The 20159-nt window shown below is 52.5% G+C and overlaps 1 protein-coding gene across 3 annotated transcripts in view; it reads left to right on the top strand.

Moving 5' to 3' along the window:
- Positions 1–12762, top strand: part of NECAB3 (N-terminal EF-hand calcium binding protein 3) — a 137050-nt gene extending 124288 nt beyond the window's left edge. For all 3 annotated transcript variants that reach the window (XM_065565711.1, XM_065565710.1, XM_065565709.1), the window contains 3 exons: positions 4268–4345; positions 4857–4948; positions 7036–12762. In XM_065565711.1, the coding sequence (XP_065421783.1) occupies positions 4268–4345; positions 4857–4948; positions 7036–7064 (199 nt within the window). In that variant the 3' untranslated portion in view covers positions 7065–12762. The remainder of the gene's footprint in view (positions 1–4267; positions 4346–4856; positions 4949–7035) is intronic.
- The last annotated feature ends 7397 nt before the right edge of the window (positions 12763–20159 follow it).

Here is a 20159-nt window from a genome sequence, read left to right as displayed (position 1 = left end):
GATTTCATGATCACTTTCACCCAGGCTGCCTTCTACTTTCACATTCTCAACGAGTTCCTCCCTATTTGTTAAAATCAAGTCTAGAACAGCTTCCCCCCTAGTAGCTTTTTCAACCTTCTGAAATAAAAAGTGGTCTCCAATGCAGTCCAAGAATTTGTTGGATAGTCTGTGCCCCGCTGTGTTATTTTCCCAACATATATCCGGATAGTTGAAGTCCCCCATCACCACCAAATCTTGGGCTTTGGATGATTTTGTTAGTTGCTTGAAAAAAGCCTCATCCACCTCTTCCCCCTGGTTAGGTGGCCTGTAGTAGACTCCTAGCATGACATCTCCCTTGTTTTTTGCCCCTTTAAGCCTAACCCAGAGACTCTCAACACTTCCGTCTCCTATGTCCATCTCTACCTCAGTCCAAGTGTGTACATTTTTAATATATAAGGCAACACCTCCTCCCTTTTTCCCCTGTCTATCCTTCCTGAGCAAGCTGTACCCATCCACACCAACATTCCAATCATGTGTATTATCCCACCAAGTTTCAGTGATGCCAACAATGTCATAGTTGTATTTATTTATTAGCACTTCCAGTTCTTCCTGCTTATTCCCCATACTTCTCGCATTTGTATATAGGCATCTAAGATACTGGTTTGATCTTTCCTCCCAGTTTTGTCCTGACTCTCCTTTCTCTCTGCCAATATAGCCCACACTCCCTCTCGTTTCCGACCCATCTCCCCGGTCTCCATATTCCCCACTTACCTGTGGGCTTTGCTCACCTGTCCCCGTCAAACCTAGTTTAAAGCCCTCCTCACTAGGTTAGCCAGTCTGTGGCCGAATAGGGTCTTTCCTCTCCTCGAAAGGTGAACGCCATCTCTGCCTAGCAGTCCTTCCTCAAATAGCATCCCGTGGTCTAGGAAGCCAAAGCCCTCCTGGCGACACCATCTTCGCAGCCAGGCATTCACCTCCATGATGCATCTGTCTCTGCCCGGGCCCCTACCTTTGACAGGAAGAATTGAAGAGAATACCACCTGCGCTCCAAACTCCTTCACCCGTACTCCCAGAGCCCTGTAGTCACTCTTGATCCGCTCAGTGTCACACCGCGCAGTATCATTTGTGCCCACATGGATGAGTAGCATGGGGTAGTAGTCAGAGGGCTGGATAATCCTCGACAATGCCTCCGTAACGTCTCTGATACGGGCCCCCGGCAGGCAGCATACCTCCCGAGATGAAATGTCAGGGCGACAGATGGGCGCCTCCGTCCCCCTCAGCAGAGAGTCTCCGACCACCACTACCCTACGTTTCCTATTCGCAGTGGTGGCAGCAGACTCTCCAGCCTTAGGGGTACGAGGCTTCTCCTCCTTTACTGTAGGGAGTGATTCCTTCTTTCCTGTATCAAGAAGAGCATAACGGTTACCTATAACCACGGCAGGAGGGTTCGGAGCAAGGGTGGAGCGCTGCCTGCTGCCAGAAGTAACCAGCTGCCAGTGTCCACCCTGAGCCATCTCCTCCTCCACCAGTGGTGTATCAGCAGTCCTGTGTACTGGGACAGCTACCTCAGCTGTCTCCACATGGACACTGTCGAGGAATTGCTCGTGGATACGGATGCTCCTCAACCTAGCCACCTCCTCCTGTAGCTCTCCCACCTGCTGCCTGAGAGATTCCACCAGCAGGCACCTCTCACATTGGATGGTCCCCCCAGCCTGGATATCAGTAAATGGAAATTGCAAGTTACAGTCTTTGCAAAACCACACCAGGATCTGGGTAGAGGCATCCATGCTTAGGCACTCTGTCTGGCTACAGGCACAGGTGGAGGAGACAGTAGCAGTGCTGGCACAGGTGTTGCGGGTCTTCCTAACCATCGTAAGCCTCCCTCTGTCAAACTCCCGTCTGCAGCCCCCTGTCAGCTGAAAGGGTTGTTTAAGCAAAAAGTTATGAATGTAGTTGCTTTATAGGTATTAAGGGGAATCAAGAGAAAAACAGATGGAACCAGCAAGGGACCATCGCCCCCTTCCTGCTCCCCTTCCAAACTCCCTTGTGAAACTCCCTGTTAGCAAAGCTCCCTGGTCGCTTGTGCGCTGCTTTATAAAGCCCTGGCCTGTATGAATGCCCCGCCCACTGCTGAAGGCTCAGCCACTTACCAGAGGCTTCTAGCTTTCAAACCTTCCAACTGCCAGCCACAGCACACGGTCCTTCAAACAACCAAAACAAACAAACAGACTGACAAACACAAGCTCAGCACACAGCAAGTAACCCTCAAACACAAACAAACACACACTACAGACAGTCACTTACCCCAAAAGGATGCTGTATTGCTCCTCCTTCACCTGGAGAACTCCCTTGTGAAACTCCCTGTTAGCAGCCCCTGGTCGCTTGTGCGCTGCTTTATAAAGCCCTGGCCTGTATGAATGCCCCGCCCACTGCTGAAGGCTCAGCCACTTACCAGAGGCTTCTAGCTTTCAAACCTTCCAACTGCCAGCCACAGCACACGGTCCTTCAAACAACCAAAACAAACAAACAGACTGACAAACACAAGCTCAGCACACAGCAAGTAACCCTCAAACACAAACAAACACACACTACAGACAGTCACTTACCCCAAAAGGATGCTGTATTGCTCCTCCTTCACCTGGAGAACTCCCTTGTGAAACTCCCTGTTAGCAGCCCCTGGTCGCAAAGCTTTGAAAAACTGCCAACTGTTTAGCTGAAAGATGTCAGTTTTCCTGCAGGAAGATTCGAAATGTTTCCAAATTTCAGTTGGAAATAGAAAATTTTCATTTTGTGTCAATTTAAAATGTCACTTTGGATTCTCGATTTAAACAAAACATATGGGATTTGCTGTGGAGGAACGTTGTAATTTCATTTCCCTATGAAAAAGATTGGTTTCAATGAAACCGTGTTTTTCTGCAGGAAGGCTGGCTGCGTGAAAAATGGTGAGCCGCTCGATTTAGATTAGCCTAGAAGTAAAGTTTCTCTGATGCCTTTCACCAAGTGCCTTCTGAGGGTCCAGTGAGTGAGTAACTCTGCGAACACAGGAGCTGTGATGCGTTCCAGCACAGCTCGGAGTTAATTGCACTCACTTGGATTCTGCTGTTTGGTTTGTTCTTTTGATTGCAGTAATTGTTACCTTTGCTCTGCAGGATGCGAGTTAGAGGGATTGGGTCTATGTTCCTCTCTTAGTCCAAAGAATTACATTACAGTTGAATGGGAAATTCTCCTTTAGGCATTTCACAGTCTATATGGGCTCTCTCTTCCCTCCCTCCCCCATAGTGTGAACATGTCAGGCACTTACCGCTCTGGAAGCTGGTGTAAGTTAGAGGTATGAGCGTGGAGCCTGGGGTCTCATCTTGGCTCTGCTACTCTCTTACGGTGTGACCTTGAACACCTCCCTCCAGCTTTCTGCCTCACTTTCTTCCTCTGTAAAATGGGACCAATAACTGTGAGCCTGAATGAGTTAATGTGTCCATATAGTGCTTTGAACATGTAAAATGCTCTACATATCCTAAGTGTTGTTAATCCTTCCGTTCCAGTTCCCTGCACCAATGTGTTCAGCTCTTGACGCAAAACATTTTTGGGAAAAAAAAGTTTGTAAAGAATTGAAACGTCCCTTTTTGACATTTTCCAAACGAAAAATTCCCGGTTTCCCGTTCAAAACAACTTTTTCTTTCAAAATTTAAGCTAATTACAGTAAAAAAAAACATTTTTTAAACAAAAAGGTCAGAAGTGAAACAAAACCTTTTGAAATCATTAAAACATTTCCATGAACCCAAACTGACTTTTTCTTCCCTGATTTTTCATTTGTGACAATTTTCAAGATATTGACTTTTTGTCCAAGTGTCTTGAAAATGTCTGTAGGATGGAAACCCAGTTCCTGCCCTGCTCTAGTTGTGATGCCCCAGCATGTTGGGCTGGCACTACTCAATGGAAGGCTGACAGGTGCTGGTTCTTTGCACATCTGTGCGCATCAGTCTATTGCTTGCAAAGGACTCCACATAGCTTGGGTGGAAAGGGCTCTGAACGTAGTGGCCCCTGGAGAATGCAACGCTATCCACGCCAATCGCCTTTAATGGGGCTGCAGCAAAGTTGTGTATTTATTTATATGCTACTGCTGCTCTTTAAGATGCTCACAAGAATATTATTTTTCTATACAAGACAAAAAACCCATCAGTGAGTCACTGCAGATAAATCACCAAGGCTCAGGAGCCAGGCTGACTGCCCAGCATGGCCTCATTTATCCCAGAAGCTGCCGTACTGAGAGCATTCATTATTGTCCCTGCAGCGTGTCTTCCCGCAAGCTGACGAGCGAGGCCTGCTTCATTCTCTACGAGTTCTGGCAGGACGTGACTTCGTGGAGAAGGTTTGAGGCTAATTGCAGTTCATTGCTGAAGGTGTCCGGGCTGAAGAAGGCTGTATCCAAGTGCAATTCTTATGAAATAGATAAGACGGGATTTCTCTTCAGGATGTTCACCCTTTTTCACTTTTTCCTGCACCTGCCAGTGGCTACTGCCTCCCTGATTTACCTGTCTAGTTATTTACACCTACTGTATCTGCACAGGGCGGCAGGATCAAATGATCACAAGGGGGCATTTGCATTGTGAATGATGTGCTAACCACCATCACGTGTGGATGGGTGAGTTATCAGCACATTCGAGACAGAAGGCGTTCTGCTCTGGGGAATGCAAGGACTTCCCCCCTACCCCGGTCCTCTTGTGGGTGTGCACAGGGGTGGCAAGTGTCCGTGCACACTCTTCCGCTCTTGCACACCCACACAACAGCTCTGCCCCACCTCTGTATAGCAATGTGCAGGCTGGCTCTGACACAATCATACTGGCTTTGACATTGTCCTAACTCTCCATATTGCTTTGCAGTCACTTACAGTCCAACTGCAGCAAGACGTTCCAGTGGGCCATCATTGACTTGCTGGAGTCTCCAGAGCTCGTGACCACCATGCTTTTTCCAGGTGGGGTACTCTTCCACCCAAATGTACTGAGATGAGCCTCTAACGGGAATTGTAAACCATGGATTCCATCCTGCCACCATTACTCATGAACAACGTCCACTGACGTCATTATATTCTGCATACACCCATCTAGTACTGTAGGAATCCATTCACCCACTACGGCAATGCAGCCAGCTCTGCGGCGGAACGCAATAGCTGTTTAACAGCACAGAGCAACACTACCCAACAGTAGCAACAGTTAAGAACAGGACGTGAGGATGTAAATTTAACTGCAGAAGGAATTTAGGGAGACAGAATGTAACTGTTCAAATATGAATTTGGTCAGAACATTGAGGCTAACACCCCAGCTCTTGCAACATTTATTCTGTAAACAGTAAGGAGGCAGGCGAGAGAGAGAGAGACAAGCAGGATTAATGAATTAGTTAAGGCTTGTAAAGAGCTATGAATGTGTAAAGAGCTACCGCAGTGATGTGTATGATTTATTAATAGCTGTTACTATTACAAGAGGCGATAAGCATGCTACACACTGCGATGCTGTTTGCCTTCATCTCTGATGTATTTTTGGTCAGCTTTCCGATGGCCCTATCGGCCTTACTTGGGTCACAAATCTCAAAGCGGGAGCGACACCCTTCTGAAAGCAACCTGGCTCTTGTCTTAAATTGCTGCATTGAACTCCCAGCCCTGCCCCTGCCCTATATTCCAAGATGTGACCCTAATGGGTAGCTCAGGCCTCATTCCCATTTGTGGACAGAAATTGTGGTCACATTTTCCTGCCCCAGTTCTGTGTGAGGAGCACAAGGCAGGTCGGCAGAGGGGCAAGCACTCAGATTTGTGCCTACATTTCATTGTAAGGCACCTTAATGCAGATTTAGCAGGGAGCCCAGGCCTCAGGCCTTCTGGAAACGTGGTCTCCCTGATTGCAAGAGCAGTGAGGGAGAACCTCAGCCAGCCTTAAGCAGGGGCAGGTAAAACAAAAACCAGCCCAGGTCCACCATCACCGCAGAGCCCCACCGGAATCTGAGCTCAGGGTGTGGCTAATCTGGATTATATTCTCTACCCAACTGTCATGTTCCTCCTCCTTGCTCCAGTCCTGCTGATGCAGCCTTCCGCTCCCAGCTGTCTGCCCTGTGAAGGGCTGGGATTCGGAGTGCGACTTCATTGCTCCTTGCGCTAGCTGCCACAGTGCGTGCTGCTGACCTATGGGGAAGGCACAGCTGAGCGGTGATTAGGAGCTATCCTAGCAAGAGTCAGCAGCAAAACATGAAGCTAACGTCCAGCAAGGCCATCGCCAGAACTGACCCAGGGGAGAGGATGGCAGCAGGTGCCCTCTCCTAGTGGGGCTCAGCTGCCTGGCTCAGCTGGGGGCACCCAGCGCTGCTCTGGAGGGAGAGGTTGCCGTTTGCACATCTCCTGTTCTTGGGAGACGAGAGAGGGGCTGTCGCTGAGCTAAAAGGGGCCCTGCCCGTGTATCAAGCTGACACAGTCAGGCAAAATGAACTGAAGAGCCCCCTGTGCTGGGCAAGGCTCAGAGCTGGTGCTGGAGTGTTAAGCTCAAGGTGTTAAGTACATTTAGGCCCAGTATTTCTGCCTTGTTTAGTGGGGTGGGGGAACAACCCAGGGGGTTGGAGATCCTGCTGGGCTAGATCCTCACATCCTTGCACAGGCAAAACTCGCCGTGACGTCTGTGCCGTTTAGCCAGCGTGAAAACTCAGGGCGGACTGTGGCCTTGGTGCTGTGCCGGAGCAGGGAGGGGTATGAGGTTCCCATGGCTGCGAGCCTGGGGGCAGTTCGTCCTGGGATGAGTGAGCAGAGGGGCACCCACCTGCCCCACAGCCGCCTTACCCCACACTGAGCACCTGAGGCTCTCAAAGCACTTAGTGAATCAATCCCTGCAACCCCTGCATATTATACCCATTCTACAGAAGGGGAACTGAGTCCCAGACAGAGTCAGTCGCCTGCCCAGGGCCATGGGGAAATCTCTGGGGTAGAACCCAGCTCTTCCTGTCTTTCCCCTGTGCACTAAACAATATATGAGTGCCCCCTTTCGCACTTTGTGGCTCATGCTCTTTCCCTGTTTGCTTTCCCAGCCTCCTGGTGGATTGTGAATAATAACTGATCTTCTGCTGCCCTCTTCAAAAAGCAGCCAGCGCGCGGACGGACGAGGAATCCTCACTCCCAGACCCCTGGCTCTCCCTCCCCAGTGTGTCTGCAGCCTCCCCTCGTCGCTTGTACAGTCCTGTCTGCTCCCTCCTCTGGCTGCACCAGGCTGTCCCTCCTGGGAGTATTTTATCCCTCTCCCCTCACAATGTGACTTTCCACAGTGATGTCACATTGCTGCCAGCCAATCAGCCTTTCCAGTTATGACGCTCCGCCCCTGAATGTACCATCTTCGAAGAATGCACAACCATGCCCATGTGAGTGGATAAAGAAGCGGCTACCGTGATACTTGATGTCGGGCTGGCCTGAAGTCCAGTGTCATGTGATGACATGCAGGGGCCAGAACTCACGTTGGCCTGACCCATGGGGTTCGGAGCGCTGCAGAGACAACAGTCCTGAGCCTGATCCACATTGGTGGGGAGCAGAGACTGGAGGACAAGGGACGTTTATCGTCCTCTGGCACTCACCTGGTGTTGAATTCATGGCAAGGCACTGAGGGACTCTGGATTGAGCTGTGTCCAGTCACTGCACTATGGGCCCTTTGGGGGATGGCAGTGTGGGGAAACGGGGATCTTCTGTGCTCTGAGCGGGGTCAGTGGAACCAGGCCATACACAGATCCTCTGGGGATCAGCACGGGATGGCTGGATCCAAATCTCTGCAAAGGTCCCACAACACCTCTAGACAAGCCGTGTGCTCCACTCTCCCTGCCTATGCCCAGCAATACAGTAGTCAGGGAGAGCAGAGGGTGGGCAGAGTGTACACCCATGCCTGCCAGCCACCTCCATGAGCTCTAATTTCAGCCCTCCTGGCCCCAGCATGGCCTCTTTAAGGCTGTGGCTGGCGATGGACTCATCTTAGTCTTAGAGCAGTTGCACTAGCCGCTGGCACTGGCCTAATTCTGTAGCATGGAGTCGGATGGCCTCACTGCAATTCCTATCAAGACACGTGTCCATGTCCCCAAAACAACCCCTGCGTGTAGGTACCCCCACAGCATAATGGGCACTGGTCAGCTTCCCCGCTGGCTGTCCCCGCAGAGCAGCCAACAACCGAATGGGCCTTGGCGCCTGAGCTCTCGCTCACTTCTAGCAGGTATGCCACTGGGTTGAAATCCAAGGCCACGGGCAAGGTGATGTATCTGGCAGCTTGCACTGCCCCAGCCACATTCTAACTACACCTGGGGCTGGGTGGAGGACGTCAGCCTCCCAGACTGGCAGTCTGTCTCCTATCACCACTGCTAGCTAGGAAGTATTTTCCTGCATGTCCAATCTCATGGTCCTGTAAATGTCTGAAGACGAAACCCAGCCACCTATGCTCACCCCACTGCATGATGTCAGGTCGGAGCGATTTAAATAGACATTACCATGGCAAGAAGCCTACCAGCAGTAGAGTTATTTGATTAATCTTCTGGCCTATCCCTTGGTGTGAATGGGAAATCTCCCTAGGTGCCAGCTCAGAACACTCTTCTGCCTGAGGGTAGAGGAATTTCACACCTCATTGCAGTCATCCACATGTGCAGACCCTGGGTGCAAAACACTACCTACCCAGCATTCTACACCCACAGGTGCAAGTGACAGCACAAAGAGCATACGTAGCCCACAGGTGAGTGTGGGTTCCAGGTTCCCCTCTGTGGGTTCCAGGTTCCTCCTCAGGGTCATAGAGTTTAAGGCAAGAAGGGGTCCCCAAGTCATCTAGTCTGCCTGCCTGTATATCCAGTGCAGTATTAATTCTCTCTTGCGGCACATGCAGACACCCCTGGGCGTGGGGTGCATAATACACTATCGGGCCTGAGCCTGGCAGCCTTCTAGTGTTTTCACGGGGAGTTCTGCCTTGTTTTCATAAGGCCCAATCCAGCTTCCATTGCATTCAATGGCAAAACTATTGCTATAAAGGATGCTGGATCAGTCCCTTTGTTTCTTTCATAAAGCATGTGGCACAGGTGGCGTTGGTTCATCTCCCTTATTCGTTGCTTTAATCACCTTAGCAATCTACCAGCGAAAGGTAAGACACTCCAGAGCTGAGGTACATGACCAGCTTGTGGTTACAATTGCATTTGTTGTGTCTGTATCATGGAGCTGTGCCAGCCACCCCTGCACCTCTCAGCCAGCAGCAAACACCCTCTGGGCAGCAGACCTACAAGTGACTCTGGGTAAGACTTAAACCAGGGGCCTTGGGCTCGGCCCTGCTGAATCCCTCCTTCTGGGTGGGCTAGCAGGAGCCATGCTGAGCTGGTCACAGATAGAATTTCCTTGTTCCTTATTTTATAGCAAGTACCCCATAAAATACTCGGCTCTAGCCAAGAAGGAGCAGAGCACAGAAAGTCTGCTCCCTTTCTGAACAATGGAATTTCCTGGGGTAAAATCCCAGTGAGCCGCGTCACAGGCTGGAATTCTGTGTGATACGTTCTCAATACACGTTTACATTTTGTGTCCATTTCAAACGGTCAACTTCTGCACCGAAGGAAGGAATCCACCCTGGGGCGGCTTACTGGAATGGGGGGTTCAAGGTTGAGTTTACATCCTGGTGTTCTTGGGACACTGACTGAGTGTCAAAATGTAGGGTCTGCCAGAAACAGAAAGAATCTAATGCTAATAAAATGATAATATCCCCGGTATGTCATTAAAGAGTCCAATGCAAATGATCCTAGGTTCAGGTTTAAAAGTGCCCCACCCGTGCTGGCAGCACAGGGGTCCAGCAATGTGCTAGTGCATCATGAGAACTCATAACAAACGATTAGAGAAACAAGCGCCATTGGCGAGTGTCAACTCACTGAGAAAAGCAGGGAATAAAGAACCCAAAGGCATTGCCCCAGAGAAAGGCACTGTGCAGAAGTGTGAACTATCTGGGGTGCTGTAAACAGGGCAGGACAGTCTTCATGGGGTTGTCGCTACACAGAGCCCAGTTCTTAGGTCATGTAACGCCACTACCACCAGAGGGGCCGGCTTTCAGGGCGTGTCACCCCCAGAGAATTTGGCTCGGGAGGTTTAGCCTGGCAGCATCCAGAGGCTGTTTGTACCCATGGGCCCTGGGAGCGTTACCCGGGGTTTTGCTGAACCCAAAGCTCTTGCTAACTTTACTTGTTGTAAGGCGGTGGCAGGCAATAAATCAGTGGAGACACGGCCATCTGGCCGATAGATAGTTGATGCACACAGGCAAACAAAAATGCTTTCACTCAAAGCTTCTACTTTGTTTCGTCTCCAGCACTTACACATGCACGCAACAGGTTAGCAGAGCACCCCAAATCACCCCCAGATTCATATTTACCCAGGGTCTTGAGGAGGTCTCGAGTGAATTAGCCATCCAGTGGCCAGCCTTCTGTCTGCAGGGGAAACTTGAGAGGTGGTTCAAGTGTCCACCGAGCCCAGATTTCTTCCTCTTTTTATACCCAAATTGTTAGTATTAAACAGCCCAGTCACCAAAAAACCACTGAGCAGACACGAAGTGTGCAGTTTTCCAGCCGTGCTTTCCCATCAGGTAACCGGCTGTATTTGACGGAGCAATAGTTAACTAGCCCCAGACTTTCCATCTTGCAAACCACATGCTTTGGCATAAGTCAGGAGGGCACAGAGTCACGTTTACTCCTCATGGCCACTCCCTTCCCCCTCCCTTCCTGGTTTGTTAGTGGTGCGAAGACTGCTACGAAGGCCTTATGGCAGCTTCCAGGAATAAGCATAACAATTTGGATTCCAGCTGTGGGCAGTAGTCAGGCATGTTACTGGGTTAACAAAATTTCCTCCTTACAGGAGGAAACACTCTCCCCCACTGCAGCAATCCTGCCACCCTCCCTGCTCTTTCCCACCCCCTCTTTCATATCTCCCTCCTCCCAAAGTGGGTACAGAGATGCCTGCTGGCTGGCTGGCTCAGTGCTGAGATTCACACCCCTTCTGTCTTGCCCTGGCTACTGCAGCCGTTGCACTGCCTGTTCCCAGCCAGCAGACAGGCCAGGTCAGGAGGCCAGGCCAGGCTCCCGGGTGGGCTGAGGAGAACAGAGGAACTCCCAGCTGTGGGTAGACCTGCCATGGCAGGACTGGCTTTGCCCAGTAGTCCTGAGCTACGCACAAACCGTCCCTCGTCTCTGCCGCAGCATCCCCTAACGCCCTAAGCAAACCCTGGGATCCAGCCACTCCTGAGCAACTCAGGGCAGGCCCGTGGCCTAAGGTATCACTTGGGGGAGGTTCCTTGTGAAGCAAATCCAGCTATCCTGCTGCAGCCTCCTGGAAGCTGGATGAGTGTGACCAATAGCCCCTAGTGTGTGTCGTGACAGCATAAGCATGGCTTTTTCCCTGCGGCGCCTCCTTTGCATCTGATCTGCATGACCCCGCTAGCCCCCGGGGCTGCAGGGCCAGCCTGGCCTTTGCTCATCGAGTTTGGCAAACTCCAAGTGACAGAGCTCCTTGGCGCGACAGCTCCCTAAGCAGCATTGCAAGTGCTGCTATTTCTACACCCACCCTCTGCTTAGCTACCGGCCCTAATCGTTCCCAACAGAACGGGAGTGGGAAAGCTAGAATAGCCCTGGGAAGCATGAATGGGGGGCAATGAGGAACACACATCAGCTCCCATATTATTAAACATGGCAGAGAGGGGTACTAGGGCTGTTGGCAGGATTTTTGTGTCTGGCTAGTCCCCACTCCAGCCAAAGTCCTGGGTTGTTTAGCATAGTGTGAGAGCAATAGTCCTCCGCCAACTGGAGCAGTTCTGAGCTACATGCTGCCGGAGTCTCTTCCTCTCTCCAGGCACTGCTTGTACTGATCCTGGGACCTCCTGAGCATCCGTGGTTCTCTGGGACATCAAGGGGAGTTGAGGGAGCTCAGAACAAGCAGGATTGAGTCCGAAAGGCAAAGTTCTGCTCTCGGCTCCACAAGGCAGATCTTGGCTCTCATCCTCTGCCCTTTGGCCAGGCTTGGAGTTTGGAGCCTGTAAAGGAAGCAGAATAGCAGCTAGTCCTGGGGGGAGCCAAGCTGACAGAGTGGAGTTTCTGGGAGATCTGTTTCTGAAGGGTGGGCAAACAATCAGAGCTGAGGGACATGGGCCCCTCTGTGGAGCTGAGAGGACATGAGGCTCTGTGGCATGCCCCCGTCAGAATGATCAAGCCCTGAGTCTGCTAGCAGACTGGTGAGGATACAACTCAACAGCATGTAGAATGTAAACCCCCATGCATATCCAGCACCTTCGACTGCCCACGAAAGCACTGCAGCATGCCCCCTCCCATGCCGCCGGTGTCCCCCCCTCCCCACAACTGACTGAAATGGGGTGATTCCCAACTTACGTTTTGAACTAAATTGTATCATTTCTTTCAGGGGTGATTTTTGTCCTTCAAAATTCCTTGCATTCTAAAATCAAAATGAAATGTCCTCCCAGGGCCCTGCGTGGCGTCTCTGAGCTACGAGGTGGTGTCCTGGGGTCAGTGTCTTTGCTATTCTATATTGCGAATCCGGGGTTTTAAAACATTAAAGCAAAAAGGAAGAGCATGGTTATAAAAAGAAAAGCAAAAGTCGCCTGAGCCAGAATAACAGCCTTATCAATTATTACACAGGGCGGCTTAGTGAATTATAATTCTCTTTCTGTATATACAAGATTGTAACGGTATTAAATATTCAGACTTGCACTGAAGCTGTGTATGCCAATTCTCTTGTCTGTTAATAAACAGTTCCACACTGCCGCCTGGTGCTGGTGCATTTACTGGGCGTGGGTCGCTCTTCGGCTGTCTCTTATGAGTCATTTTTATAAGTACCTCGTTTGAATAACAGCCGCAGAAGGAAGGTGTTGTTACCAAATGGAACCTTCTCAATGTACTCCGAAGTCCTGCTCATTGTTCTAGTACCTGTGGCAGCACATGCAAAGGAATGTGTTCGTACTGAGCATACATTTGAAGCTTTCTATTGTCTCTTTAGCCGAGGATTTGGCGTGTGTATAGGACATTGGGTGGGTAATGAACACAGAGGTCTGGGGCGGGACATTGCTAGGGCACTGACTGATTACAGCGTTGGGCATTGGGAATAGGAGCTGGCATGCGCTAGGGGTATAAGATGAGCATTAAGTACAGTGGTGATGGCGCTGGCTAGGAGATGCCCCCGCCCCCTGAAAACCATGAACAGAGCAATAAGAGGGTGCTGGATTCTGCTTTCCGCCCAGTACTGCTTGCCAGTCCCTTCTCCCGACTTTACAACACTCATATCTCAAAGAACCAGTTCCTGGGGAGTCGTGGTGCTGGGTGAACTGCTCTCTGGCACGAGCGAGTTAACTTCGCTGACCCAGGAAGAGCAATGAATCCTTAGCCGGAGACAAGCCTGACGCCAAGAACGCCTTCCAACGGCGCCAAGGAAATGCACCAGCTGCTGTGACGTGACAGAAAAGGGGACAATGGCGCAGCCCTTGATGTCTATAGCTGCTGCCAGCACTCGGTGGGTTAAACACTAAGTACTGATGTACTATCTAAAGGGCATGCGTGCTTTAGGGCAGGGTGGTTGTTGCAGTGCTGGCTCCAGGGGTCCTGGCTCCCACTGCAAAGGGCCGACTGCCACACTGGCCACACAGTGCCGCTGGCAGCAAACCCAGCCCTGCTGAGCCAGGCTGCTGGGGCTGGCCTCCCTCCTTTACAGAAGGGCACTGGGGAGCTGGAGGGGCCGTGGTTTAAAAGCTCCTCTCTAAGCTGGCATCCCAGAAGATGCAGGACCCTCCTTCCCGCTGCACTGTGCTGCCAGCAGGGATTGAGCCCTGCAGTATTGCCCACCCCAAATGTTCAAAAATCATGAGTCAGGGGCACCAAAAATCATGAGATTGGCTTTCAAATCATGAGATCATGTAAACACAATAGGTACTTTCTAATTGCCTTCTGCTTTGGGAGCCTTTAGGGTGCACTGGGGTCACACTTTCTCCACAGCCACAAGGGCTAGAAACTTACTTTTTCTTTAAGAAGGAAGGCTGAAATCATCACATTTCCACTTGACTCCAGGAGCTGGGGCTTTAAGGAAAACAATAATTATCACAAGATTCATGAGCGTTGGCAACACGGCCCAGAGGCAGACCCTAAGCCCTCAGCCTCCTGGCCCAAAGGCAAACGGAGACAGCAAATCATCCAACAAGGCTCTGTTTCCCTAGGGACGTGGGTTTAAATCCCATTGAGAATGAGCCTAGGTGATGGACTGTCTCCTCCCAGGGAACAGCCTGCAGGCCCAGTATCCAATATTTCAGCCGTGTCCTACAACCAGTTGTCCAAGAGCTGCTCTGTCTAACTAGGCCAGTGTCTTCTAGCACTCCCCTGCTGCTACCCATTCACACAGCTGTTCTGCAGCCAGGCTTGAGAACACAAAGCAGGGCAGTAGAATGAAGAGCTCTTGAAAAATCCCCACTTGCAGCAAGCAGTGGATCAGTGGCATTGAATTCTCCTGTGTTGCCTCAGCAGCACAAAGCCCAAGGTCAATGCTGAAATCCAGGCCATGATTCTGAGAACATCATCAGAACTTAGGGTGACCATATGTCCCATTTTGGCCTGGACAATCCCTTTTTTAAAGCCTGTCCCGGCTATCCCAGCTTTTTTGGCAAAAGTCGGCATTTGTCCCTTTGCTCTCACCAATTAGATCAGTGCCGGCAGTTCTGATTCTAGCTTTGGGGGTGTTCAGCATTCCAGACAAACCCGCCGAAAGACTGTAACCATTGGCAGGGACAGACATCCAGTTGCTAAAGAGAATTATTCTCCCACTGACTCACAAGCGATCTCTTTTCCTGATGTCTTCAGCTATGGTTTATTGATTGTTTTACAGCTTGTTAACTCCTTTGTTTGCAATGAACCCAGCTCCCAACCAGTTCTCGGAAGAAGACAGTGGCTATTGAATCACAGTTATCTGGCAGACAGAAAAATCAATGGCTCTGGTAAACCAGTTGCCTGCCTTGTTTGATCATACTGTTAGAACGCTCTGACATCTGCAAATCATAGCTTTTGATACAGTAGCTGTGCAAATCCTACAGCTTATTACTACTGAGCCAATGCAACATTGCAGACCTGGTGAGCAGGAGGATGTGTCTTTCCAGAGGACCAGAACCTGATGGCTTGTGATAACTAAAGCTCCGACAGTACTTTGCATGAGAGCTGAGATCTCAGCCTCGCAGAGCTGGTCACAAGTTAAATTTGGATAATTATATTCTGCTTCCTTAAAATCTCCCCATGGTTTCAAATAGACACTGTGGCCTTGTCTAATCGTACTGCGTGCTGCTGTGTTCCACCCCAGAGATAGCTGCAGGAGAAGACGGCATGTGTTTCTTTTTGCAGAGCAATCCAAAAGCTACGTTTCCACATGTGAAATCTCTGTAGCAAACCCGTCTGCTTTACAAAGTGCCAGTGACCTGGAGGCAGGGAGCAGCTGTAATGTCTGAATTTGCAACATTTCTGCTAATGGGAAAATCCGAGCGCTCCGCTTTCAGCGTGTTCCTTCAAACCTTTCTGCCGTGAGTCAGCCAGGCACAGGGCCTGAGTCGCCGGTGCCTTACTGAAGAGCCACGCCTTGTTCTCATTTACACTACAGTCCCTCTACACGGCTCTCCGTGCCGTGCTCTCCCAGTTTAAGCCCAGCTCCAGAGCTGTGTACATGAGAGTCAGGCCTGTGTGATCCCACTGAAGGGAATGGGCCCGATCTGCAGCTGGGGTAAGTTGATGCTGCTCCAGTTGATGCCGATGGTGCTACAGCACAGGCCCTGCCTAGCTAAGCCCCTTAGAATGTCCCACTCTTGCTGCTGCTGCTGTGGCCATGTCAGTGACAGCCAAAATGGAAGTGGCTAGTGGAAACAGGCCACCGACGGACGTGCTATGTTGTCTAGGCCTGAGCAGGGTTAGCTGACACAGTGGTTCCAACGCCAGCCGCTGATCTACACCAGTGCTCCTGCCAGGGTTAGCTGCAGGGGTGGGAAATGTTCCCCGCAATGTGTAGCGCAGACTGAGCCCTGCAGAATGAAATCCTGCCCCGCTGAGGTCAGTGGCACAACCCCCATTGGCACAACTTCTCCCTAGGCGGGCATGGCCAGCTGGCTCGGTCAGCAGCACTCAGTTCCCTTAGAACGGGGCTGGAACAAGGCTCTCGGAGCTCATGGGGGGCACACCAGCTGGCTGGGTGTGTGTGACTCCCGGGGCTGTCCTCTGTGATTCCGAACCCCTGACACATTCTAATGACATGGCCTGTGTTTGAACCCAATCCTGAGACGTGCTGAGCTCCTGTCGACTTCAATGGGAGTGAAAAACAGGGCCAGAGCCTGCTGCCGCTGCTGCCAATGGCCCCTTGATTTCAGTGGGAGCAGGATCGTGCTAGAACACCGACAGCAGCGTAATTCCCCTTTGCTGGTAGTGGCGTGTGTGTATCAGGCTGGAGAAATCACTTACATACCTCCCAGCTGGTGGTGTGGCCACCCCCACAACCAGCCATGGCAGGGCCTCCCAGCTCTCTGTCCCGCCTTTGCCCCACACAAGGGTGCCCGCGAGCTCAGCCAGGGGTATATCAATAGCACGTCCTTGTGACTGACCGCACAGCTGCTCCTGGCACCAGCGAGCGGAGAGGGCACAGCAAGGGAACACAGTCCTGCCGAGCACCTGTCACTGCTCTGGGCAGTGTCACAGTTTGCAGACAGGGGGTCAGTGTCAGGGAAGTCACACGAGCCAGGGCTGCAGGGCATCTTTGGCACGAGTGGGCACTGCTGCGCTGTCGGAGCCCTGCCGCTGTGCCCCCTGAACGACAGAGGAAGATCCTCCAGCCCGGGAGGGACAGCCAGCCTGAGCACCACGAGGACAAAATGCCAGCACAGGAGCTGTGTGCAAGGCACTTGGCATGTGTAATCAGGGAGGAAATTCCCTAGGGCTGGCGGGCTCTGGGAACTCGCAGTGGGATAGTCAGTGCTGCATATCTGAGCTGGGCTGGTGGGAGCCGATTGCTGCTCGGGGGCCTCTGTGAATGGCCGAGGTTCAGCTCTGGTGAACTGGTGTGCGCATCCAAACCCGGCTCCCGCGTGGCCCCCTTGGTGACTATCTCAGCAGAGGGAAGGACTGATGAGCAGAGGAGCAGGCCTTTGCCTCCGTGATGTGGAGCCACAGATCATGCTAGCGCCTCCTGAGCTTAGGCAAGTTCTAGCCATGACCATGTTCGAATGCAGGTGGGCCTGGACCCAAGCCACAGCTTAACGCCCCCAAACTGAAGGGCTGTTCTCTGTCCCGAGCTGGTCTGGATCTGGACCCTATCTCCGGGCTAGCTCAAACCCCCTGATCCAGACCCCCCTGAACACAGGGGGTTTGCAATCCACACCTGTTTTCTCCTTGAACCCACCTCTGTCTGGGAACAGGGGCTGCAACCCTGTCTCTTGGGACAGTGCAACACGCTGCTCTCCAGATCTGATTTCACGGGCTTCTGGGTCTTTGCCCTGATGAGGCCAGTGGGCCGGAGGGAACGGACCTATGGCGGGGAGGCTCTTCACAAATAAGGTGGCATCCCTCTGAGGCAACTGGATGGCCTGCTCCCCTTTCAAGGTGCCCCTCATCCATCCTGTGATCTCACCACTGACAGTGCGCGCAAGGGCAATTTATGACAGGAGGTCCCAAGAAAGGCAGTACCCAGAATGCAGTGCTCTGAAGGCCAGCCTCTTCTGAGGGTGAAAACCTGCACCAGTGGATTGATGGGCTTGGCCCAGTCAGTAAGAAGATGCAATCTAATGGCTCAGAGCTCATCTGCCTTGGAGCTCACCCTTCCTGTGGGGCTAGTGGATGGGGCGTGACCAGGGCCGGCTCTAGGCACCAGCAGAACAAGCTGGTGCTTGGGGCGGCACATTTTTAGGGGCGGCATGGCCGGCACCAGAATGCCGCCCCTAAAAATGTGCCCCGGCCGCCCTAGCTCACCTCCACTGCTGCTGCCACGGTGCGTGAAACAGCTGATTCGCGCGCCGCTACTCGCCTTCCCTCCCAGGCTTGAGAGCCTGGGAGGAGGGGGAGCAGCGGCGCGCGAATCAGCTGTTTCACGCGCCGCGGCGGCTCGGGGTCTCCTCCTCCCTCCCAGGCTCTCAAACCTGGGAGGAAGGGGGAGACTCCGAGTGGCCGCGGCGCGGGCGCCGCTTCTCCCCCTCCCTCCCTCCTAGGCTTGAGAGCCTGGGGGGAGGAGGCAGGGCTGGGGATTTGGGGAAGGGGCGGAGTTGAGGCGGGGCTGGGGGTGGGGTAATTAAAGAACGGGGACGGGGCGGCCAAAATTGTTTTTGCTTTGGGCGGCAAAAATCCTAGAGCCGTCCCTGGGTGTGACTGCAGGCTTTGTCAGTCACACGGAAATCACCAAGCCACCCTGGTGAAAAGCACAACAGATCACACCTGGGCAGCTCATCCCCTGGGTTCATCAGCCCCATGACCCAATGGGGCCCCCGAAATGGAGGCAGCCATATTCAGAGACTGCTCTGGGAAATGGTGACCCAGGAGTGGAGCTGGGTTTTTGTACTGCAGCCCCCAGGTGCTGCCATGTATGGGATACTGGGCATGAGGCACCCCATGGTCAGCAGGAGCAGGAGCAGGCAAAGCTCAGAGCTCGGCTCGTGATGGTGCGCTGCAGCGGCCGGCCCTCAGCCTTCCGACAGCAGCAGGGCTTTTTGGCAGACACAGGGCCATCTACTCACCAGGTCCCCACTGTCTCCCCCAGCTGTCTCAGGGAAGGGCAGGGGGTGCCCCTAGTTTTGCCCAGCTGGTGCACAGGTAAGGAGAAGGCCAGCTGGCATGCCAAGGCCAAAGGCTGTACCTGGCGAAGGGCAGTGCTGACTTTGCTCTATAGATGGCAGCACTGAGCAGCCCTAGACCAGACAGACACAATCAGCATCCTGCAGCCCTCACGCCCAGGAGTGACCTTCAGTCACACAAGCTGCTCGGGGGTGTCACAGGCCCAGTACCTTTCCCCGTAACAAGGGGGCTGGGAGAGAGAGAGCTGGCCCAAGACCAGTCCCCGCGTTCCAACATCCCCGTGCTTTTGGGTAGCCAAACGCTTGGACTCAACTGCCTACATTAGCCCTGGCGCAGTGCCTTGCTGAGTCCATTTGCTTCAAGACTAGATCCCTCTCATGCAACTGGCACCACAGGTACTGGAACTAGGGGTGCTGTCGCATCCCCTGGCTTGAAGTGGTTTCCATCATATCCAAGGTTTACAGTTTGGTTCAATGGCTCTCAGCCCTCCCTATGTACAAATTGTTCCAGCCCCCCTGACTGGCACTAGCGGCTCCCCTTGCTGGCAGCCTCAGCAGAGCACGGGCCGTGCAGTGACCCCTCCTGGGGAGGGATAAGGCGCACCAGCGGGCAGTGTGAGGGACCCTGGCATGGCCACTGCCCATGCTAGGGACAGACAGTAGCCCAAGCAGACAGGATGGCTTTGTGGTTAAGGCTGGGACTTCTAGGGTGCCAGCTTCAAGCCCTGCTTTGCCACAGCCACGTGCCAGAGACAAATCATTTAATCAACCTTCTGCCTTAGCTGTGAAATGGGGACAGCACTTCCCGACCTCCATGGGGCATTGTGAGGAGACATATCTCCGGAGCTGTGGTGATGAGCTAGCCAAGAACCCGACACAGAGGGAGGGGGGCTTCAGGTCCCAGGCCTCTCAGCACATTATAAACCATTAACTTTGGTTTTCTCTGCTCCTGAAACCTTAGGCCCTGTTCCCCACTCAGCTGGTGTCACTGGGTTCATGTCGGACTCCCCACTTCCGCCTACCACAGGCTCCAGTCCTGCCACCATGCCGTGCGTTCCCCCTGCATCCGTCTGCTCTGACCATTCCTGGCTGGCAGGAGAATATCCCCCACGCAGCTGCTGAGGGGCTGGGTCTAGAACAGAGTGGGACGTAATTCAGTGAGTGTCTCCATCACCAGAAAGAAGCCGGGGCCAAAGCCCCAGGATCCAAACATCCCTGGCCTTTGTGAAATTCAGATCTATGGGTTGTGGCTCAGCCCCTGTCTCTGGAAACGAGTTACAGACTCAGTGCACTGAATGTAGCTGGGACTTCAGCGCCTCCTGGTGGGTCTCAGGTGAGTGGGTTTAATGTCAGTGTGGTCAATAGAGATCAAAA

This window comes from Chrysemys picta, chromosome 13 (genome assembly GCF_011386835.1).
Source record: "Chrysemys picta bellii isolate R12L10 chromosome 13, ASM1138683v2, whole genome shotgun sequence".
Classification (NCBI taxonomy): domain Eukaryota; kingdom Metazoa; phylum Chordata; order Testudines; family Emydidae; genus Chrysemys; species Chrysemys picta.
This window is presented reverse-complemented; position numbering and strand designations above follow the sequence as displayed.